Here is a 23,569-nt window from a genome sequence, read left to right on the forward strand (position 1 = left end):
GGTGATTTCAAGGGGAAGGAGGAAATATAGAAGATGGGCTAAAAGTTAAAATGCAGTTCCCTTATCTAAAAGTGATTTGAAATAGTATAGTTAAATGTAGCTTCCAAATCTGATTCAGTACTTCAGTGATTATTTAATTTTCCTTTAAACAAAACAGACTGTTTCTTCCACCACATATAGGAGTTGTTGCGGTTCCCTAAACTTCATGATGCCATAGTTGAAGTAGTGACTTGTCTTCTTCGTAAACGGTTGCCTGTTACAAATGAAATGGTGAGCTATTATTTCATAAATCATTGTAATCACTGTTAATAAGTTATTTTGTACAGCTTTATGAATTTAGGCATAATGATTCCCAGTGTATTGAAAAGAAAAAGAAGCGAGTTTCAGTCTTACTTCAAAGGAAACTTCAGTAATTCTGGTATAAAATGCATTTTTCTTCATATTTTAATCATTGTTAGCCTGCAGCCACAGATTTTCCTGAAAATGGAGTTATCGTTGAGGATTGTGAATAGTTTTGCTTTATTATATAGCAGCACTGATTTAATGGAAAATTAGTTTTATCTTCAGCCTCAGTAAACTGAGCCTTCATATAGCAAGCTCTTTTTTTTTTTTTTTTTTTTTTTAACTCTGATGTACATCAGGGTAATTTGGCCATTTGTACAGTTTCCTTGTTTGATGACCTAATACCATAATATTATGGTTGCTATCCTTAAAAATAAAAATCCTGAAATCGGCAGAAATATGGAATAAGCATTTGAAATTGTCCGTATGCCTCTAATTGTTGGCTGGTTTCTTTTTTTCCTTTCTGGTCTCTAAAAGTGCATTTGGGTCTTTGGCTCCGGATGGTGAGCCCCAATGGACATTTACTTAAAGAGTACAAAACCATCCTTGGAAGTATAGAATGTAAGTGCTGCTGCTTAGTTGTTTCCCTAGCAAGCATAACCACCAGATTGAAATGAGTAAGAACATGGTTGGCCTGATCTCAGACTCTACCCACTGATATCAGAATCTTTGGAATTTCATTTAAATAAATAATTTTCACTGGTTCTTGATCTTTTAGTGCTGTTCCGATACCTAAGATTTGTTAGGACAGTGCAAATGAAGGAGTTAGTTTAATCTGTCTACAATGCTAGAGAAATTAATTTCAACTTTCCTTTTTGATTATTGTCCCAATTGTCCCAATTGAATTTTCACTGGTTCTTGATCTTTTAGTGCTGTTCCGATACCTAAGATTTGTTAGGACAGTGCAAATGAAGGAGTTAGTTTAATCTGTCTACAATGCTAGAGAAATTAATTTCAACTTTCCTTTTTGATTATTGTCCCAATTGAACCACATATATTTAAACTAGGTGCTTCATAATTAAGGCTAATCAATCATTATCTCAGGTCGTTAAATGTATCCTTTACCCAAATAAAGTTAACATCTTTAACTTACATCTGATTATGAAATGTTTTCTTACTGTTGAACCTGAACTTTTGACATGGAATAGTGGATGATCTAAGGTTTTAATAGCAAAGTTGCTTGGAAGTTAGATATGCATCAGGTAGATAACTTTTTTTTCCCTAACAAATACTTCTAACTACTTCAGTGTCAGAAATGCAATCTTAGATGCTAAAATATAGATAATTCAAAAGATAGAGCAAATTGTTATTTGGTATAAACTCTGTCAGTTGGAGTATAATTATCAAGTATTTATTTAGGCATCAGTTTCCTGTACTGTCTTTTAGAATTATCTGTTTAATAAGTTTATATGTTTCCTTAAGTAAAATTAGGTTGGCATATTTTATATATAGCCTAATTTTATTTTTTTCTAGGTCCATAACTTAGTGGCAATTGAATTGGCTTATATCAACACAAAACATCCAGACTTTGCTGATGCTTGTGGGTTAATGAACAATAATATAGAGGTAAATACAATTTGAATTTGTCTTTTTTGAGAGAGAAAATCTGTTTTAGCTCAGTTAGATCAAATTTACTGGGCAAGGAATAACTATAAGACATATATGCACCATATTATTGTCTGTTATATGCTAAGAAGTATGCTGAGGGCATTACATTGTTTTCTTCAATTTAATTCTCAAAACCACCTGAAGGCATTGTTCTCATTTTCTGCTTGTGAAACTGTAACTCGGAGGTGATCTGGGACTCGATTTAGTGTTGAAGGACTGCCTGGCTCCATTTCAGTAACTGTTGTTGCAGTTTATTAGACTGAAGTATGTAAAACAAAGTGGATGTTTAAAATTGTTTTCATTTGACTCTGAAAGCTGTGAAGGAGACATTCCAAGAATTACCTAAATTATAGTAAATGTGGAAAGACACTACTGTTTCACCATTACTGTGGTTCCTGCATTTCATGGATCCTTTTTTTTTTTTTCCATTTGAGGCTAACGTTGTAGGTTGCATAATAGCTCAGATGGAGCGAAGGCTGGTGGATAGAGCGATTTATCTGGATGCAGTTTTTTCTCTGCCACTTTTATCCAAAACAGTAAAAATTTCTGTAATTCTGTAGTCCAGTAAGACCTGAGTCCCTTCTGTATCAAATTTCCTCTTATGCATATGGGTGGGGAGAATATTGTAAACGTGGAATTTGGGAACTGGAAGGGACCCTTTGGTTAAACAGATGAGGAACCTGAGACCCACAGATGATAACAGCTGTTACTTTAGTGCTTATTTTGCTGGGCATCTTCTCTTTAACAGGTACAGGGAACTGTTTTTTAGCTACATAGTTGAGGTGACTCCTATTGCCAGAAAAAATTCCAGGGAATTGCCGTGGCCCAGGTTCAATCTCTGGCTGGGGAACTGAGATCTTGCAAGCTGTGTGGCACGGCCAGAAGAAAAAAGAGAAAAAATTCCAAAATGCATATAAGTAAGGCACTTTAAAACACTCAGAAAGTGGACTAGATAATAGTTATTATGTTAAAAATTAGCATGCAGACGCTATCTTAAGATAGTAGTTTTTTTTTTTTTTTTTTTTTTTTTTTTTTTGCGGTACGCGGGCCTCTCATTGTTGTGGCCTCTCCCGTTGCGGAGCACAGGCTCCGGACGCGCAGGCTCTGCGGCCATGGCTCACGGGCCCAGCCGCTCCGCGGCATGTGGGATGTTCCCGGACCGGGGCACGAACCCGTGTCCCCTGCATAGGCAGGCAGATTCTCGACCACTGCGCCACCAGGGAAGCCCCAGGAGTTAGTTCTTGTAACATTGAAGGCTTCATGGAAAATTTGTGCCTCGAACAGTTTTTCTAATACCGACAAGGTCATTTATGATACGATTTCAGATCAGTGTTTTTCTTACAAATGAATGTCTCTGGTTTTAAGACTATGTGTCAAAGAACTTTATCTGGATATTTTCATTTAATCTTTACAGCAACCCTATGAGGGTAATGTTAATAGACTAGGAAACCGGGGCTTAAGAGTTGGTAACCCATACAGTTAACAAAGCAAGTAAGCCAGGTCTCCAGGGCCAGCTAAGGTCATAAATGGTTGGTAACAGACTAGGGTGAGAATTTCTGGTCTCTAGATTCCTCTGCCTTTTGCTTTGTGTCCTTCTTCAAAATGTATATTTAAATGCTAACTCCATATATTTTTATTATCTGCTATATTTTTTTATCGCTGGATAAATGAAAAGTGGGTAAAATTTCTGTTAAAAAATTTTCTTATCCAGAAACATCATTGTGAAGCTTTATGTTAATTTACACCTTTTTGCAAGTTTGAGTGTTCATGAAATGCTTTCTGCTCAGGAGCATTTTGACTTCATTTAATGTAAATACTTTCCTACTGTATTTGATGCTGCCTGTGAGAGAGCCACTATTAATACCTACATCCTTCTATATTTTCATAGTCTTGCACCTGTCATGGTGCTTGACATACAGTAGGTGTTCAGTACCTGTTAATTTGAATTTACAGTTGCTTTAGCTCAGTATCAGAATTACATTGCTAATATTAGAAGATTCGAAGAGTGGGCAGGTGATCAGTCTGTTAAATTAGCCAGGTTACAGAAAGGACTGTCAGTTTTCAACATTACATTTATTTCCTGGAGATAGTTAAGGATAAAGAAAACAGAACACTCATAGATATTTCTTATGGTTTTGTGTGTGAGAATTGTGTGAATTTAACACAAACGTGTGCAGGTTAGAATGATTTTTAAAGGTTTTGCTTAATTTTTCTGTGATCTGTGTACTTCAAATTCTGTATGGTATGCTGAAGGCTTATGTATACTTTAATGTGGGAACAGTTTAAATCAGTGATTCTTAACTTGGTGGGAAAGGCAGAGATGATGTTGGTCCGCTTGAGAACCCCTGGTACAGGAAGCCAATGTTACTGATGTTGTATTATATCCCTCAGGTGTGTTGGGGCAGAAAAAAAGATTGAGAAGCATTGGGTTAAATGATTTCTTGTTTGTTTTAAAATATAATTATGGCATGAGTCCCAACAGTGAGAGGATATAATGTAAGTTATTCACACTTTTCAATTAAGCTGAACATTATTTTTAAGTAGGCTTACATCTCTGTGTTCTGATAATCATGAATCTTCTGCTTGGTTGTGTTTTATAGGAACAAAGGAGAAACAGGCTAGCAAGAGAATTACCTTCAGCTGTATCACGAGACAAGGTAAAAAATGTTTTTAAAGCATATTCCCAATATGCGAAGATGGATTGGTAAGCCTCAGAATATTACTCAGTTCTAGGAGTAATTTTTTCTTCTCACTTTAATATTCCATTGGCACTATTTCATTGTTTGAGTAAAGGTATGCAAGTTTAAAAATAGGCTTTGAGTAATTTAAAGATAAAACATTTTGAATACATAGGAATAAATGCTTAAAGGTGGATTTTAAATATCAAGGCTTTAACAGAAATTCAATGACTTTATCAACTTTGTAAAATTAGTTGAAATGACTAATGACTTTATTATAACAAGAAGGTTTTTTTGGAGAGGGAAGATGACATTATGTACATACCAGGTTTTAGTTACCTGTAATAGTTGCATATATTAAAATTTTTGTGTAAAAATCTGTTACCTTGAATTCTTTACCAGAAAAGATCTTATCAACTTCCAAAAATCAAAGTGAAGTTTTTGGATTTGGATTTTTCTTAGGAATTCATCTGAAGAAAGCCTTAAACAAAGGTGACAATAGTACAGGAAATAAGGCAAAATAAACATTAATTTTATGTCCCATTACTTTTGTTTTTCATGTTATTTTACTATTTTTATACAGAGGGGAAAATTCATATTTATAGAATGTTTCTGAATGCATTTTTGGCATCCTTGATTTTTTTCCCTGCATTTTTTGCCTTTAGTCTTCTAAAGTTCCAAGTGCTTTGGCACCTGCCTCCCAGGAGCCCTCCCCTGCTGCTTCTGCTGAGGCTGATGGCAAGGTCTGTTCTGATTCTTAATCTAAGCCTGCATGCCTAGTTTGGTGCAACATAATCATCTGGAAACAATACACTGAACAGCAGAATATTAATATGGGATATTGTGCTAAGGTCAAATTTTAGTCTAATAGAAATTTAAAATCATTTAACAATGTATACTTCATAAATTATTGTTGACATGCTTTTGCTTGCAATATAGACGATGCACACAGAAAAAGAATTTAAAGAGGAAATTTTCAAGCCATTGGTATTTAAATTTTGCTTGTTAAACTGCATGTTTTAACGTATCTTTTAACAGTTAATTCAGGACAGCAGAAGAGAAACTAAAAATGTGAGTCTTGCTTCAGAATGAAAACGTTGGTACCTTTGGTTCTCACCAAAACAGTCTTCAAAACCACCGAAGAACTTGTTTGTAATAGTGGCATCTATCTCTTGTTGTCTGTGTTATGTTTTTAATGTTTCTCTTATCTAACTAACTTCTAAGATGGTATTAATTCTAGTTTCAACGTTTTAAATAATAACAACAGCCTTTCCCACTGTTTTCTATTACCTTCAAGAATAGTGTTGAATTTAATATTTTGGTAGGGAATTAAAATTCTGGAGATGGAAACTGTACTTTTGGACTTTTCCTCTTTAAAGGTTCTGAGATCTGTCCAGTGCTAATGGAGAATCCTCTAAGGCTTCTTTCTTATGCTTTCATTCAGTTTGCTCTTTTCACCCTAAATATATTTAATAGTTTAACATGTGCCTCAACAGCTTAAGCAAATTCAGAACAAACAGGGGAACTGTGAGAGTTGGAGACTGTTGCCAATTCTTGATAACCCTTAAAAAAATTAAATAATCTGTAAGTTATTCAGATCCATTCTTATTTTTAGCTTTTTTTTTTTGCCATTTAGCTCCTTTCCTTACTTATTTTCCAGGTTTAAGATTCTCAACCTCAAATAAATCCTTATAAATGTCTTATCTTCTCTCAGCCCACTGTGCTAAGGTCTTAAGAGAACCATCTAAATCATTGCTTTTTATTTAACTCCTCGTATCACTCTGAATTTGCTCACTTTCCTTAAGATTTCATATGATCTATCATTCACGTATAGTTAACACGCATTTAAAAATACACTTATTTGAAAAGTAATGTATAAATATACTACTTGTATATTGATATACATTATCTTAACCACATTTTAGAGACAAATTTTGGCCAGTGTTTTGATTCAGAATGATACCCAAAACATTTTTTAACAATTGCTGTAACACTCCTCTGTTAAATTTATATAAGCCATTTTTATTTCTATCTATAATTCTGGATGCCATTTTATCTCCATTTTAGATTATAAAATCTTAAAGAACATCTAAAAACATCTCTTAAATGTTGATGAATTACTGTTTTCCCCATTATCCTAAACAGTTATTTTTCTTTTAGAAATCAAGACTAACAGATATCCTAAAAAAGAAGGTGCAAAAGCACTTGTGATTAATGGTAGCACTAGATTTTTTTCATCAGATCCTTTCTCAAGTAAAGGATTTCTACTTTTTTTTTTTGCGGTACGCGGGCCTCTTACTGTTGTGGCCTCTCCCGTTGCGGAGCACAGGCTCTGGACGCGCAGGCTCAGTGGCCATGGCTCACGGGCCTAGCCGCTCCGTGGCATGTGGGATCCTCCCGGACTGGGGCACGAACCCGTGTCCCCTGCATCGGCAGGCGGACTCTCAACCACTGCACCACCAGGGAAGCCCAGGATTTCTACTTTTATCCTATGGTATTGACTACTGGGAACATAAACTAATTTGAGAAATATATAAAGTCTTAAGTTTTGGAGAATGAGTTCATTGAACTTTCAGAGAGATCATAGTTCAACAGTGTTTAAAGTTACTTCGAAGAAATAATGTGAATAGCAGTTCTGGTTTTTCTTGTGCTTTTAATGAGCAGTCCTGTTTTAAAGGGCAGCTTCTACTTTTTCCACAATCTCTAGTGTTAGTGGAGTTGGAGAAGAGGAAAAATTTTGAGAAGTTAGCAAATAATAAAAAAGGAATTTAACCCCTTATTTATTTATAAACCACAGTGTTACTTCTGCCATTCTTTATTTTTTTTTTACAAATACACTTTTTTTTGGGCTGTGTTGTGTCTTCGTTGCTGCGTGTGGGCTTTCTCTAGTTGCGGCGAGTGGGGGCTACTCTTCGTTGCAGTGCGCGGGCTTCTCACTGCGGTGGCTTCTCTTTGTTGTGGAGCACAGGCTCTAGGCATCGTGGGCTTCAGTAGTTGTGGCATGAGGGCTCAGTAGTTGTGGCTTGCGGGCTCTAGAGCTCAGGCTCAGTAGTTGTGGCACACAGGCTTAGCTGCTTCGCGGCATGTGGGATCTTCCTGGACCAGGGCTTGAACCCGTATCCCCTGCATTGGCAGGTGGATTCTTAACCACTGCACCACCAGGGAAGTCCGAACCTCTTATTTAGACAGCTCAGGGTTCCAGTTATACATGCCACCCATCATCTCTTTCTGACCCTGCCATTTCTCTGAATAGATTAAACTCCAGGTGGTTACTGGATGTGTATTCTCCTTGACTGCTGTCAAAGGAAATTAACTTTGTTTAGTTAATATCAGTTTGATATGGTTGGTATAGGTTTTGGGACATGTTTTTTTCAGGTTGCATCTGGAGGTGGTGGGGTTGGAGATGGTGTTCAAGAACCAACAACAGGCAACTGGAGAGGAATGCTGAAAACGTCAAAAGCTGAGGAGTTACTAGCTGAGGAAAAATCAAAACCAATTCCAATTATGCCAGCCAGTCCACAAAAAGGCCATGCTGTGAATTTGCTGGATGTGGTAAGCTGCAGAATTTGCTTGAGGACAAATAACCAAATTACCAGGAAAACACTTTAAAAGACAAAAGGAACTGAAGTCTCAAAAACTTATTGAATGTTAAATGTTGTCATTTCAAAATGGCACAAAAGTAACTTTTCTCCCCGTCACCCCATTTAGCCAGTTCCTGTTGCACGAAAACTATCTGCCCGTGAACAGCGAGACTGTGAAGTTATTGAACGACTCATCAAATCTTATTTTCTTATTGTCAGAAAGAATATTCAAGACAGGTTAGTACTATGTTATATAAATCAGACTAGAATACTGCGAGATGATTTCATAATCTGTTTTGAAAATACACATATTTTTTAAAATTTAGGTTTTTATTCTAAATCAAATGGATTATCTGATTGTTTTGCAGTGTGCCAAAGGCAGTAATGCATTTTTTGGTTAATCATGTAAAAGATACTCTTCAGAGTGAGTTAGTAGGACAGCTGTATAAATCATCCTTATTGGATGATCTTCTGACTGAATCCGAGGACATGGCACAGCGCAGGAAAGAAGCAGCTGATATGCTAAAGGTATTACTATGAATTTTTCTGAATTTTCTTACTTGGGTTGTAGGTATAAACATTTATTGTTTAAAATGCATTCTGATCCTTGGAAGATACATATATATAGTCTTTGTATGATGGCTAATCTTTTTTTCTGTTGGCACTTGATTAGATTCAAATTTCAGAGAAGATACTGGTTAGCATAAATCAACCACATATAAAGTGGAGAGGTTATCCCACATTAATTCAGATTCTTCCTTTGATATTCCTTGTTATTATAACTTAAGCATTTATAATTTTTATAATTTTATTTAATGCAGGCATTACAAGGAGCCAGTCAAATTATTGCTGAAATCCGAGAGACTCATCTTTGGTGAAGAGAACTATGTAATACTGAGACTTCACTGACTTGCTAGTTACTGCCTACTTGAGTAGAATTTTATTTATGAACTTCTAAGTATTGCAATGGTATGAATCTGCTCATGTGAAGACCGGCTATAAACTGAAAATTATACTCTGTATTGCAGAACGAATCACACATTTAATCCAAATAATAAATGGCTGTTTCTAAAATTTCCTAGTATATATAAAATACATCATCTGTCTTGTGACAGTTTCACCTGAACGTAAAAAGAACTGTTAATAGTTCTAGTTGTACAAGCAGTTTGTCTGTGGATAAGATGACCTGTGTAATCTGCTAGTAGTCTTAAAGCTGCTGCCATAGCCCTTCAAGAAGAATGCACCAAGACATCATGTCATGACTATAATGCATGCACTATTATTTAAACCAAACTGGCTTTGAAAGAGGTGGGTTGACAAGTTACTCAGTAGAGTCAGTCAGTCAACTATTCCACCTGTTCTTTGATTTAGTTTTATTGAGCTTCTCTGAAACATTTGATGTGTTTGTAAGAAAGCTGAACACACAAGAGGATCTGTAACATTGACAATGACGTGATGTGCATAATGTGTAGCTACAGTCCTTCCACTTCTGGGTCCACATTCCCCTGGTGCGTTAAAAATTACAATATCATCTTTGATCTTACTTAAACCTGGAAGCATGAATTACGTTTTCCTGCATTAAGAACGTCTAGCCTTGATTATCTAGTAAGACTTGGTAATGACCATCTTTCCTTTTAGTTTTCAGAAGTCCTAATAAATTCCCCTTGGTTTTTAAATATAATAGTAATAATTCAGATATTTTTACATTGGAGCCCTCAGACCGTGCGTCAAGATTCACTTGGAGGTGGGACTTAAAACTAAATACTGTGGTGATTTTAAGTGTATCTTCTTCCTATTAGTTGTTAATAGTTACTTTTGCTTCACACCAACAAAGTACATTAGAATAGAAAGTAATGGTGGGGCTTTATTATTTAAAGAAAAACATCCTGACACATACTCCTAAAGGCTTTCAGGGGGTTGGGAGTAAGGTTTAGAACATATACACATTTTACCAAAATTCCCCAGGTGATTCTTGATGATATGAATTACATAAGTAAGTTTTAAAATGATAAATTACATATTGCAGATATTAAAGTCTATTTTTAAGTTACGACATTTATGAAGGACTATTGGCAGGAACATATGAATATGTCTGTTACTCTTAGCTAATGGCACCCATTTACTGTACTAAGAGACAAGAGACTCAGCAACTGATCTCAAGCTTAAAAAAAAAGGGCTTCCCTGGTGGCTCAGTGGTTGAGAGTCCGCCTGCCGATGCAGGGGACACGGGTTCGTGCCCCGGTCCGGGAAGATCCCACATGCCGCAGAGCGGCTAGGCCCTTGAGCCATGGCCGCTAAGCTTGTGCGTCCGGAGCCTGTGCTCCGCAACGGGAGAGGCCACAACAGTGAGAGGCCCGCGTACCGCAAACAACAACAACAACAACAACAACAACAACAAAAAAAGCCATGAAAAAAAAGATTCAGTCTGATATATGGTACTACTTATACTTAGCAGTACCATCTTCATAGAATACATGCTTCCAGAATGTTTATTAGCATACTTTAAAATCACCCTGCCATTATTAAACATCAGTTTTGAAATTATAGCCATCCATGATTTACTTATTTCAGATAGATCAGATGACTTCCATTCTAGTCTAGCTCTTTTAATTTGTAAGGGGGGAAGAAAACTTAAAATGCACCTTTCTCCAGCAAATTTCAAATTGAAAACATTACCTGCTATGATAATGCACTTGCTAGTACTACACACCATGTACAAAGAAAAACAGAGACAAGAGGTATGCAAAGAGGAAACCTCCTTTTGTTGACACTTAAACTGAGTAAAGTTCTGAAATGCAGAGATGATCTCTGACATTTATAACGGATACCTGTATGTTCTTACTATGTAAATAAAGTTGCTGGTATGAAGTGACATTAAAGTTTGTCAATAAATGAATTCTTCCTAACTTTACTCCCAGAAGAAGGTTTAGATAAACTATAGCTTTTTTAACATATAAATCTACTTTGGAACATAGCAATACAGCTTATACTGTATGAAAGTTTTATGACTTTCTTCTTTTTAGATTTTCATAATTGACTGAGGTATTATTACATCTCCATTTTTTGCATATGAAGATAATGACTTGCTCCAAGTAATCCAGGTAGTAAATAGCTAGAATTTGAACTCTAAAGCTATGCTTTGCTGCCTGTAAGATTTTTCTAGAACACATCTGATTGTAAACCATTTTGTGTGTATGTTTGTGCTTCACTTGATGCTCAGGGGAAATAGGGGTGCTATTACCTTCGATTTTTCAGATGTTGGAAATAGTTCTGGAGAATCAACTTGCCTGAAGAATGTAGAGCTTAATTTAACTAAGTCTTGATTCCAAATCCTTTAAATGTGACCTGAAAACTTCCCTTACTGGAATGTCTTTTGATATTCTCAAATGATTAGATATTTAGTATATATATTTTGCCTCTATTTTATCTTGTTGGTTACTTAACTTTTCAGTTCATCTCAAGCTGCAATCTGCTTGGGGACATAAGCTGAAAGTTAAAACTAATTTAAAAGTTGATAAATTTATAAGACATTGCTACCTTTTTTTACTGAATTTAAAAAAACAAGGCTGTGAGTATATTTAATTTTATGGAAACACAGTCAAGGGACTAGAAAACTGAATTAGAAACTTTCTGAAAAGTCAAGTACTGACTTTTCTTTTCCTTGAAAAGAAACTATTTCTACTGTAATTTATAATGCCAGCTATGGCTTCCTCTAACTTTTCTCCCTTTTTACGGAGAGCTGTATTTGCTTTCTAAACAACAAAAAACCTCTAATGAGATACGCACCTGATATAAAAGTATCCACAATTACTTATACTACCTCTTTTTCATTGTTCCTCCTCATCTCCAAAACAGCACGGACAGGATAGGAAAGACAGCATTTAGTTTTTCATGAAGCATAATTATTAAAATAGAGATTAACCCTAGAAATCATGCTTTTCTGTGGTAGTCCTTAATGTTTAAGAATCAGGAAATAAAATATCCCACTATTACACAAACTTAACCAACCTATATAAATAATGAAATTACTCACACTGTGAGGCCTAGAGTACACTCCATTCTTTGTCTTTGAGTTGCATAAGTGAAGGTATAAATTCATACATCTTGAGAATGAATGATGGATAAGTTTGAACCACTGGAAGGAGTTTTCATCATAGCTGAAGCCATTTTATAATGTAGAAGTTCCTTTTTCCTATTTTAAGTAACGAAAGTCCATTCTTAAGAATATGTTGTCCAACAACTAAAACACTCTCAGGATTTGTTACTTGTCTGTGATTTATACTGACTCCACCTTCTGTTATCATCCGATAGCTGAAAAATAAAAATGTTCAGTAACTAGATAAATCTAATCACTGTTGACTGCTCCCAATAATACAGATACATCATTATTTCATTTAAATTTCAAAGGCTCTCCTATTGAAACCATTTAGCACTGAATTGTTATCTTCATGTTTATTAGATTCTGCCTCCCCTTTAATGTTCTAAAGGAGAAATTCAACTAATATTTTAAATAGGTTGGGCAACCCCACTACTCCCCAGAATAAAGAGGATACAGACTGAATGTGAGAGGGGTGTGTGAATCTGTTTACTTAGGGCCTCTGTTCTTGTGATCTTCTCAAACTGTGACCATCCCTAAGCTGACTGATCCCAGTGTATTTATACAATAGTGGTCACTTAAACGTAAGCCTTTTCCAATGCTGGAGAAAAAACTGACCAGGTTAGACTTAATAAGAGAGAGTATAGTAATACTAGATTTTAAAGAAAATTTAAGGTATTTTCAGCAGTAAGTACTCAGTTTTCACTTTATTCTCAGACTAACTTAACTTCTACAAGGAATGAGATGCCATTATCAGGAAAAACACCACCTCTGGAAACACAGGTTGTGAATTATAACTGTGAACCTAAAAGTTAAATAATCTTACCCTCGGGGACCACCTGGAATGGCATTTGCTTTGCGGCACGTATCTAGGACGCTTGTTCCAGGGTCAAGAACTAATTCAGAAAATGAAGCTTCTTTAAACAATTCTTTTAACTCTTGATCAGACATGACCTCCAGTGCCTCTATGCTGCTATGATAAAGGGCTTGTGTACACCTGAAAAACACATTTTGAGAGCCACATCATGTTGAGTGCTTACTTAGACATGTGTTCTAACACCCAAAAACCAATTATGAAGTACCCATTATGTTCCAGATGGAAAGTTTTTCAAACAGCAACATTGATCTTGTATAATTTATAAGCTTAATTCAGGATAATCTTTCTTTCTAGTAAATGTAGGCTAGTACTTTAAAGCAGTTAACACCGACAGTCCTTGTTAGTGGTAAAAGATGACGGATTCTAAAACATTGGCTCCAAATGTTCTCCAGTCTCTTAACTAATTAATCAAGTGTTCATTATTCTAAGAGGCCACCTTTTAGCAGAGTCCAGCCCTTCTTGTCCATGAACAAGCTTTGTTACTTCTGTAGCAAGTCGTTTCTGAGGACCCCGCTTTTCTGGCTCTTTGACATGCAGCTGCATTATGTGGTCAATCTCTGGAAGGGGCAGAAAAGTGAAGAGCTTCAGGTACCTTTGGGACAAAAAAAAAACCCCGTTAGATTTATATAACATACCTAATTTTTATCTCCACCTCCCTTACCCTTTAAAGAACATCCTGCTTACTTTAGAATTTATTTTTAATTATGAAATATAACATACAGAAATGTACCGAAAATGACAATAATACACACACCACCCTGACTGAAGGTGTTACTATCTTGCCATCTTTGTTTTAAATCCTTCCTTTTTAAAAAAGTCATAAAATAGTATAGATGTAGATGAGGGCCCCATACACCTCATACATATTCTCCTTCTTGCCCCAGAGACAACCACTAATCTAAATTTGTGGGCATCCTTCCCAAGCATGTTTTTATATTTTTGTTTTCTGTGTATGTACCCATAAATAAAAACTAATTTAAAAACTGGCAAATATTTTATATGTATCATCTTTTAAAATCTTATCTTCGGTGAAAAGCATAGAGAATACACAAACAACAGACATAAAGTTTAATGAATCATAAAGCGAACAGCTGTGTAACTATCACCTGTCTAGGTATACAACACTGCTCCTACCCAAATCCCCACTCCTCCAAGGTAACCACTCTTCGGACTTTTCATGGTAATTACTTCCTTGTTTTTCTTTCTATTTTTACCATCTCAGTATGCCTCCCTAAACAGCATCACTTAGTTTTGCCTCTTTTTAGACTTTATATAAACAGAATCACACAGAATATATATTTTTTGGTTACTCTGGCACATCATTATGTTGGTGATTCACCCGTGTTGCTGCGTGTACAGCTGCAGAGTACACATTCCATGTTATGAATGCTTTGTAATGTATGTATTTATTCTAGTGTGGATATTTGTGTTGTTCCTACTCTTGGACAGTGGTTGATGGTGCTGCCATGACTATTCCCACGTGTTTCTCTCGGTGCGCATGTGCACTCATCCGTTAGGGATGTGCCCGGGGTCGGGGGGGTACCGCTGATCACAAGTCAGGAGTGTTTGACCCGAGTAGGCACAGCCACATATTTTTCCAAGTGGTTCTATACCTGTAATGTAAGTGCTTGACATTAAGCTTTTGAATGCTTAATGCCAAGGTGTCCATTTCAAAGACATCGATCTCGAATAAGCATCCTGCCAAATGTGTGACACAGCTAGTACCAAACCAACCAGATAAGGAACCAGGCTGCTGCCACTCACGAAAGTCCCCTTTCAGAAAGCCCTGGGTAGCCGAGATAACTGACTGCTTGAGTGACCCCTCTTCACCTTTCCCACTCCCTAATTCTCACTCTACGTTTTAAATTAGCCAGTGAAGAGTGAACCTGCGAAATCCTAGGCACCCCAATAAAGGCAGAGCTCCGGGTCCATGCTCCCTCCTCCCCTACCCTTGACTCACTGTGTGGCCCCTGTAGTGCCATGTGCCCTTCAGAAACTAAGTAACACATCTTTTTTTAAAGTTCCCTGATGATTATTGCTGAGATGTCTCTTACAATCATAAGGACCACAGCGCTGGTCCAGCCACAAGATTGGCTCTGGCCCAGGAAATGTCTGTGAGGGCTCCTACAAGTAGTCTGGGCCGAGGTGAGCAGCCCCAGGCATTTCTAGCTCGTGGTATCACTACCAACAGGCTGAGGCCCACACAGCAACTGGCAATGGCATAGCTGGCAGGACTGCATGATTCCCCTTTAGCCTTGACTAGTTTACTGACTGGCCAACCCAGGTGGGCAACACCATTTGGGAGGAGAGCGATGCATGCCGGAGGTCTATCATTCTATCATGTCTTTTGCATATTGCCTCTGCTGTGCTGCCGGCGGCAGCCATCCCAAGACGTCACTGCTGCCATAATTCAACGATCTCCACAGAGCAGTGTGATCAGTGATCAAGGCCATGTGGTCTAATGAGATGATCAGACCACAAATTATACAGACCTTGATTGAGTACTAATGTACAGGAAGGTCCTCCACATCTCAAGGCCAAGGAAAGCTAATGAGGGTGGAATGGACCCCAAGGCTATTATCACTGCCCAAGCTGAGGCTCTGAGCTAAAGGCAAGAGGAAAGGATAATTCCCATAGGTAAGGAGGAGGGAGACCTCCCCCTGGGACTGGTGGGTCATAATGGGATTACACTTCCTAACCTGGATGAATGGAACAGCCTTGCAACAGGAAACTATTGGCAGAGCAAAAGGGGAAATACAGCCGAGGCTTGCTGTCACGCTTTGTCCCCCAAACTCGATGGGATATCGTGGGTCCAGTACCTGGTGTGATGTTGCTAAACAATGGACAAATATAAATGTCCTGAACATCTTGTGCCAATGCCTCATAAGACCCCTGAGGAGGTACACCAGCTCCTTGATAATACAGAACCCCTATGGAGGCTTCCTGGGTGTTGCTTAGTGTCGCTGAGTACCAACATTCGAAGGCTCACAGTGAATGGAAAACATGAGATTAGGCCTGTCTCCTGCTGTGCAAAAGTGGCATGGTCCAATGGGTTTATCACTTCTATGACCAGACTCACTCAAGTGACCCCCTCTTTATTCTAACCCTGAAGAAGTCCCGTTTGACCCTGAGTCCAGAGAATTCTTTTTACAAAGTGCTCCCTCTAATCACGGGGTAGTGCTCCTACATTTTACTGGGACTGTCAAAACCATTCAAAAGGCACTGGAGAGCACTGACAGTGTTCCTATACATGGAGGAAATTACTCATTAAACCACCACTGCACTCAGATATAACAGGTACCAGGCGTTTTCATGTTCTGGAGGCAACGCCCTCACCGCTCACTAATTCTTTGCCACAATCACAATCACATGCAAGTCTGCCACCTTCCACTGGGGCGAGGCACAACAATGTGTTTTGGAAGCTGCCCAGCAGGCAGTCCAACGAGCCCTACCTTTAGTCCCACCTGGCTCCACATTCCAAGTCAGTGCTTGACCATATCTGACTATGCCCCCTTGGAGTCTCTGGACCAAACATAAGTCTACCTGATTTCCTATGGGGTTTTGGATTAAGTGCCTAACCCCAAAGGATTCTACTGGGTTCTTTTAGAACCTGAGGCCCTAACTGGCCCCCAATCAATACTATTCCCTAAGGCCCTGGGTTAGAGATGCCTCCGGCAGAAGCTTAACACCACAACTGATGCCTCCTTGATAAAATGAAAATGGTACCTTCAGGAGAGGGCTCACCTTGATGTCAAAGTCTTTAATAATTACAGGAGGGGGCTTCCCTGGTGGCGCAGTGGTTAAGAATCCACCTGCCAATGCAGGGGACACGGGTTTGAGCCCTGGTCCGGGAAGATACCACATGCCAGGGAGCAGCTAAGCCCGTGCACCACAACTACTGAGACTGTGCTCTAGAGCCCGGGAGCCACAACTACTGAGCCCACGTGCCGCAACTACTGAAGCCCGTGCGCCTAGAGCCCGTGCTCCACAACAAGAGAAGCCACCACAACGAGAAGCCTGGGCACCGCAACGAAGAGCATTCCCCGCTCGCCGCAACTACAGAAAGCCCATGCACAGCAACGAAGACCCAACACAGCCAAAAATAAATAAATAAATAAATAAGTAGGGAAAACTATATTATGATTCAGTTATAATTATATATCTGAAAAATCAAAAAAAAAAATTACAGGAGGGTGTAGCTTCCCTCCTGATCAGCTCCTTCCTCTTCCTCTGGCTGCTTGGGGAGCCCCTTGGGACCAACTGTCTGAGATGGACAGGGAATCCATATTCTTCACCAATGGCAGCACCACCATGTATGCACTGCAGCTTGCTGGAGGGCTGTAGCATTTCCCCGGTCTCAGGCACCTCTCTAATTGAAGAAGGCAGTCCCGGCTCAGCCCAAATGGCACAACTTGTAGCTGTTCACTTAGCCCTCAGGGAGCCATAAAGAGGCCTTTGGCAGATCCATATTTTCACAGACTCCTGGGCTATTGCTAATGGCCTCGCGGTTTGGTCTGGCCAATGGCTAAAGGACAATTTTCTCATATAAGACAAGCCCATTTGGCCCAGACATGGAAGGAGTGCCCAGTTCCTATCATTGTTACTTATGTTTCGGCTCAGACTACCTGCTCTCTGCTGGAAGCCATTTTCAACAGTACTGCAGACCCCCTCACTAAGCCACCACACTGCCCAGCACACACCCTTCCTACCAGCTTGAAAAACGGGCCCACACAACCTTGGGTCACCAAGGAATGAATGCCTTAACAGCTTGGGCTTAATTGAAGGGACTTCCCATCTCCTCAGCAACAGCCAAAGTTCTGAGAGATGACTGTATTCTCTGCTCCCAAACCAAACAATGGAGGATATCCAGATGGGGACATATTCCCTGGGGAGACCAACCATGCTCCCACTGGCAGGTTGATTTCAATGGCCACTGCCCACTTCTCCTGGGGCCTCCAGATATGCCTTCACAGTCATTAATACTTACACGGGACTCCTTTGGGCAACTCCCAAATCTCTTTCCTCACTAAATTTATCCTCGTTCCCTTTGGATCGCCAGACATTACTGACTCTGACCCACTTTACCTCTCCAGAGATTAAACACAGGGCTCTCCAACATAATATTCTTTGGAATTTCCATCTAGGCTAGAGCCCCAGGCAGCTGGCCTGAGCATCATTAGCCTCCTTAAAGAGACACTCCTGAAATGAGTTTCAGGCAAGTGGTCCCTCAAATGGACTGAACTCTTGCTCCAGGCCCTCATCTTGTTTAATTCTCACCACCTGGGCCTTCCTACCCTATATACCAACTGTTATGCACACATCCAAATCCCACTTTTGGTCACCTCTGGCAATCCTCAAGCGTTTACCCTCCAAGAGAACTCTCCATTCATGTAGAGTTCCTTATTTTTGCTCAATAGTGGTATTTAATGTTCTGCAGGCAAGTATTATACATTTAAAAAATTTTTAAGAATTATTCCTAAGTTATTTTGATGATAGTTATGTCAAATGATATTTTTTGAAAAATTCACTTTTTCTTTGTTGCAGGTTATTTCTCATTAATTTATATTCTTCTAAGAGTTTAAGATATTGTGAATTAATGAGAAAATCACTTTAAAAAAGGACCTTCAAAAGGATCTTCTTTTGTGTTAAAGAAAAGGAACTTTAGAGACAAAGGTGAAATAAAAGTCAAGTTTAAGATGAAAGGAGTAAAAAACTAGAATATGCAAGCAATAATGTCCTAAGAACCTGCTAGATGTAGATCACAAATTTGGCTCTAAGTTTTCTAGCACCCACAGTGGTTTTCTGCTTTAACCAACAAAAAGTGTTTAACTACAATGTTCTGTGATGTACTAGCCTTAAATAGAATCTACATTAAAACAAACCAAAAAACCAAAAAACTATGAAGGGTACAGAGAGATTCAATGGCTAAAATTTATCATGAGCTTTAATGAACTTAATTTTTCTCAGCACACAATTAAGAACTCACCTTTCTACCAAATCATCTTGCTGCCTGACAAAAAATTGATACAATTCAAAAGGAGATGTCTTATCTCTGTTTAGCCACACAGCATTGCCAGCAGACTTTCCCAGTTTCGCTCCAGTTGTACTTGTAATTAGAGGAACAGAGATTCCAAATACATCTTCTCCAGTCAACCTATGCATAAAGAAGAACTTTATTATGTGCTTTAAGCTCAAGTGGTGGTAGGTTCTGCTAATCATTCTCAGATTTCAGTCTGGTTTCTTGCTCTAAGAAAACTTCCTTGATCTCCTAAACCTGGATTCTTGTCCATCTTACTGCTTTCACAGCACTCTATTTTGACATTTGTCATTCTGAACTGCAATTGAACCAGTGACTCTGGGCAAGCCATGGGGAAGTGCTGCATAACTGGGGCCTAGACATTTTTAAAGGTTGGGTAGGAAGAGGAGAGAAAACTGGGTAAAGAGGAGTCAGGTAGAGACACTAAAAGAGGTGTCTTAAAGAGATTTTAAAAATCAGTAGCACATGAGCTAGTCCTGTAGTTCATCTCCCTCAAGAAAGTGCCATTGAAATCTAAGATCATTATTCGCCAAATATTTGGTGCTGAAAAAAAATTTTTTGAGATGCCAACCAATGACTAACACTTAGCTTCACGAAAGGTGCAGACCAAAGCAGAGACTACTCAAGGAGGCCCAGTCACGTTCAGGTTATAAATGAAGACAAGCAGTCTTTCAAATCAGAAACACAGAAAAAGCTTCTTAAAAGCAGCAAACACATACAATCCGAATCCTGACTAGGAGGGTCTATTTCCTGCAGAGCTCTATAATATGTCCCATACCTAATACCATTAATTCAGCCCTTTAGTTCTCATTAGCCAGTGATATTAAATTAATCCCATTACGGACCCTTAATGGAGATAGAACCAACAAGGGCAGGAACGAAGGGCGTCATTTCACAATCCTAACAATGCAACACAGGACATTTGTGTGTAAATTATTTGTTCTAGGATTTCTCCAGGTCTAAAGGCGCTTACTTTTGGATGAACTCGTATCCGGACATGATATTGCCCAGCTGATCAGATCCACCCAGCTGGACCCGGCATCTATAATGCTGGAACAGGTAGTAGAAATCATAGGCCTGGAGCACCTGGTATAGAAACTCGGCCAAACTCATGCCTTCGGGGCTCTTGAGCCGAGTCTGCACGCTCAGCCGGCTTAGCAGCGTGCCCATGCGGAAATGGCCGCCCACTGCCGCTAGGAAGTCCACCAGGTCCTGCTTCTGGTACCACGCCGAGTTGTCCAGCACGGTGAAGTTGCCCCAGGTCCGCCCATTAGCGAAGAGCTGCTGGTGATTAGCCGCCAGGGCTTTGAGCCCTTGGCGCAGGGCGCGCGCGTTGCTTTGCACGCGCTCTGCTTCCAGCGCCTCGCGCTCCTTGGTACGGCCGCTTGGGTCTCCCAGGCGCGCCGTAGCTCCTCCCACCAGGGCGATCACGTTGTGGCCCGCTCGCTGGAAGTGAAACAGGCCCAGCAGCGCCAGCAGATGCCCCACATGAAGCGAGTCGGCCGTGGGGTCGAAGCCGCAGTAGATGGTCTGGGGAAAATTGCCCGCCGTGCCACGGTCGAAGAGCTCTGGGAGCTCTGTCTTCGTACCCCTCTCAGGGAAGAACTCCTTGAACAGACCCCGAGCCTTCTGCATCGCCAGCAACCCCTGAGCGCCCGAGTGAGCCTCACGCAGCCCCACGGGTAAGACTCCTGACAGGCCTGGGATACCAAGCCCCTGGCCGCGGGAAATGCACCGCAAAATGGGCGCCGCCATGTTAGCAGCGACACGAAGGGAATGCTGGGATCTTAGAGGCTCACCACACCCCTCAGTGCCCGCCTCCTACAATTCCTACATAATTTACTTGTGTTTTTTTCTGCGCATGCCCAGGTAGGGCGGGGCGGTTAGTTACGGAGCTCCGCAGCTTTGGAGTTCCGACGACCTGGGAGCGGTTTCCGCTTATAGTCTGGTCACCTTAAGTACCCTAAAACTTAATTTCCTCATCCGTAACTTGGTTATGTTTATGATAATAGTTCCTATCTCAGATGGCTGTTGTGAGAATTAAGAATTAAGGCACCTGGAACATATTGAGCGTTCTAAAATATTAGCTTTTGTTTAAACTTTCACGTAAAAATAAGTTGTGCTGCGCAAGTTGTTTGAAATCTCGGTCCTATGCAAAAATTTGTTCACAGAAGTTGTGAGGGGTCAGCAATTGGTTTAACCTCATGGAGAGATAACGGGGTTGGCGTCGAGACGCAGTTTCGTAATACTGATTTCCAAATGGATGAGAACACCTCAGCCCCCAGTATTCATTAGCCTCTCCAGGAGGTGGCAGTCTTGTCCAAGCTATAACGAGATAAAATTCAATAAATGCAGAAAGCCCCGTTTTATTAATTTATTTCAATTACAGGTAACGTAGTGGGACACAGCTTTGGCATAAGTGGATTCAAATTAGTAATCACATTGGCACAGCAATAGCCAGGTGCTAACAGTCCTCCAAGCACTAGGGATGGGGGTCGGTCTGGCAGCTGGCTGGCAGGGATCCAACTCCAAAATTCCATTTTAAAGTCTCATTTCTGGGATCACTTGCAATGCCAACTGTCTTAGATAGAGTTTCCTGGGAAAGAGACTGGAGTGGGAGATTTGTGTGCAGAATTATTGGGGTGTGCCCTTGGAAACGACATCTGTACTGAAGTGATGGAAGCAGGGTTGGGCTGAGGGAGGAGTTGCTCTATGAACACTTTTGCAATAGAGGCTTCAGGCAACCCCATAGGGGGCTCTGGAGCTGGGATTTCCTTTCAGAGTCATCCTGATTAGAGGCAAGGGGGCATGCCTTTGTACCCTGTTATTGACCTGTCCTTAAATGTGGAATGCCCCGCTGTGAGTCATCAGCAACCAGTACTCTCAGCGGCTGGGAGATTAAGTGCCTTGGTCCCGAAGCAGGCATCTGGGCCATGCTCCAAACCGTTCCCTACAGGATCTTTTCCATTTCTTAACGTTATAAAGTGACTTAACAGAATGAAATATTATTTTAAAAAATTAGTTTCTTTGTATATGTGATTATCAATGAAGTGAGTTTCTCATTGCCAAACTGTAACTTCAGTAGGAATTTTAGATACGTATTCATCAGGCTATGTATTTGTATCCCCCCCAAATTGTTTTTCCCCAAAGCACATAAACTGAATGATTTAATATCAGCAAGAGCCAAACTGAATCTTGATAATGAAAATGAAGACACAGCAATATTTTCCTCCAGAAAATGAACATTTGAAGGCAGAAACATTTCTTTAAAAAAAGTTTATTTGTAAAAGACAGCCTCTTGCAACAAGGTTTTGTATTTATATTTTCATTCTGTCAATTAAAGTGATATTTTAAACTGCATTGAATGTAATTCGTTGAATGTCTATCGTTATCTTCCTGCCTCAGTTTAAAAGATACTAGGTTAAAAAATATTTACAGTTCCTTCTGGTCCTGAAGGAAATAAGCAGGGCATGTTCTAACTCTCATGTTGCTATTCAAAATATCTGAAAATTTCCCATCATAACCAGTTCAGCTGCACTCTTGTTTCACACCACTTTGATCAGGGACATATTTCAGTATGTGTAGCAGGAAATTCTCCTGAGCACACAGCAGATGGTGCTTCCTATTTAGTACCTAACACACAGGAAGATTTGAACATTTTCAAAGGAGTATCTTTCATTCTGGAGGTTTCTGGTTAATATGACAAGTAACTATCTGTGACTTTTACAGGTATGTTAGTAATTTCATACCAGAAACTATGACTTCATATTGTGGTTTAGTTACTTAGTCACTTCAGGAGATCATACTTCTTATAGAACTATACCTGTTTCACCATTACTTGATTGCCTGTGCTTAATGGAGAAGAACTTTTGTGTACAATGAAAAACAAAAATTTTATCTGACATTAGAATTTATTATAACGTCTTTATAGATTTGAGTTCTGCTTGGTGTCTTCTTAAATTTAGTTGTATTTCATGAACTGGTAGTGAACTCTGGTACAGAAGGTAGTATCAGAACAGGTGCTATGTGAGACTTGACAGTGGCTCAATAACAGTAAGTTATTTCCTTTTTTTTTTTAACATCTTTATTGGAGTATAATTGCTTTACAATGGTGTGTTAGTTTCTGCTTTACAACAAAGTGAATCAGTTACACATATACATATGTTCCCATATCTCTTCCCTCTTGCGTCTCCCTATCTCCCACACTCCCTATCCCACCCCTCTAGGTGGTCACAAAGCACCGAGCTGATCTCCCTGTGCTATGCGGCTGCTTCCCACTAGCTATCTATTTTACGTTTGGTAGTGTATATATGTCCATGCCACTCTCTCACTTCGTCACAGCCTACCCTT

General features: G+C 39.4%; 2 protein-coding genes across 11 annotated transcripts in view; one reads left to right on the forward strand and one right to left on the reverse strand.

Moving 5' to 3' along the window:
- The window catches only part of DNM1L (dynamin 1 like), a 54,994-nt gene extending 45,242 nt beyond the window's left edge, over positions 1–9,752 (forward strand). For 2 of the 7 annotated variants that reach the window (XM_007117373.3, XM_007117367.4), the window contains 9 exons: positions 181–270; positions 1,816–1,908; positions 4,551–4,607; positions 5,294–5,371; positions 5,667–5,699; positions 8,004–8,180; positions 8,337–8,446; positions 8,578–8,737; positions 9,031–9,752. In XM_007117373.3, coding sequence (XP_007117435.1) covers positions 181–270; positions 1,816–1,908; positions 4,551–4,607; positions 5,294–5,371; positions 5,667–5,699; positions 8,004–8,180; positions 8,337–8,446; positions 8,578–8,737; positions 9,031–9,087 — 855 coding nt within the window. In that variant the 3' untranslated portion in view covers positions 9,088–9,752. The remainder of the gene's footprint in view (positions 1–180; positions 271–1,815; positions 1,909–4,550; positions 4,608–5,293; positions 5,372–5,666; positions 5,700–8,003; positions 8,181–8,336; positions 8,447–8,577; positions 8,738–9,030) is intronic. The other 5 variants (XM_007117374.4, XM_007117368.4, XM_007117370.4 and 2 more) reach the window with 3 other exon arrangements.
- YARS2 (tyrosyl-tRNA synthetase 2) lies at positions 167–20,993 on the reverse strand. 4 transcript variants are annotated; one of them, XM_028491193.2, is made up of 7 exons: positions 20,193–20,993; positions 19,169–19,336; positions 13,619–13,774; positions 13,132–13,302; positions 12,243–12,520; positions 5,014–5,109; positions 188–253 (listed from the first exon to the last, which is right to left on the reverse strand). In XM_028491193.2, the coding sequence occupies exons 1-5, from the start codon at positions 20,972–20,974 to the stop codon at positions 12,361–12,363; spliced, it is 1,437 nt and encodes a 478-aa protein (XP_028346994.1). In that variant the 5' UTR covers positions 20,975–20,993; the 3' UTR covers positions 188–253; positions 5,014–5,109; positions 12,243–12,360. The 4 variants fall into 4 exon arrangements, with proteins under 4 accessions (XP_007131162.2, XP_028346994.1, XP_054941538.1 ...); XM_055085562.1 differs by lacking the exon at positions 5,014–5,109 and adding an exon at positions 2,293–2,815 and having other exon boundaries at positions 192–253; XM_007131100.4 differs by lacking the exon at positions 5,014–5,109 and having other exon boundaries at positions 167–253.
- Positions 20,994–23,569: the final 2,576 nt, after the last annotated feature.

This window comes from Physeter macrocephalus, chromosome 6 (genome assembly GCF_002837175.3).
Source record: "Physeter macrocephalus isolate SW-GA chromosome 6, ASM283717v5, whole genome shotgun sequence".
Lineage (NCBI taxonomy): Eukaryota > Metazoa > Chordata > Mammalia > Artiodactyla > Physeteridae > Physeter > Physeter macrocephalus.

Coding starts and splice junctions, on each gene's coding strand:
- YARS2 (XM_007131100.4), bottom strand. CDS start 20,974: ATGGCGGCGCCCATTTTGCGGTGCATTTCCCGCGGCCAGGGGCTTGGT. Junction 19,337..20,192: donor GGATACGAGTTCATCCAAAA/GTAAGCGCCTTT, acceptor CTTTATGCATAG/GTTGACTGGAGAAGATGTAT. Junction 13,775..19,168: donor CAAGATGATTTGGTAGAAAG/GTGAGTTCTTAA, acceptor TTTGTCCCAAAG/GTACCTGAAGCTCTTCACTT.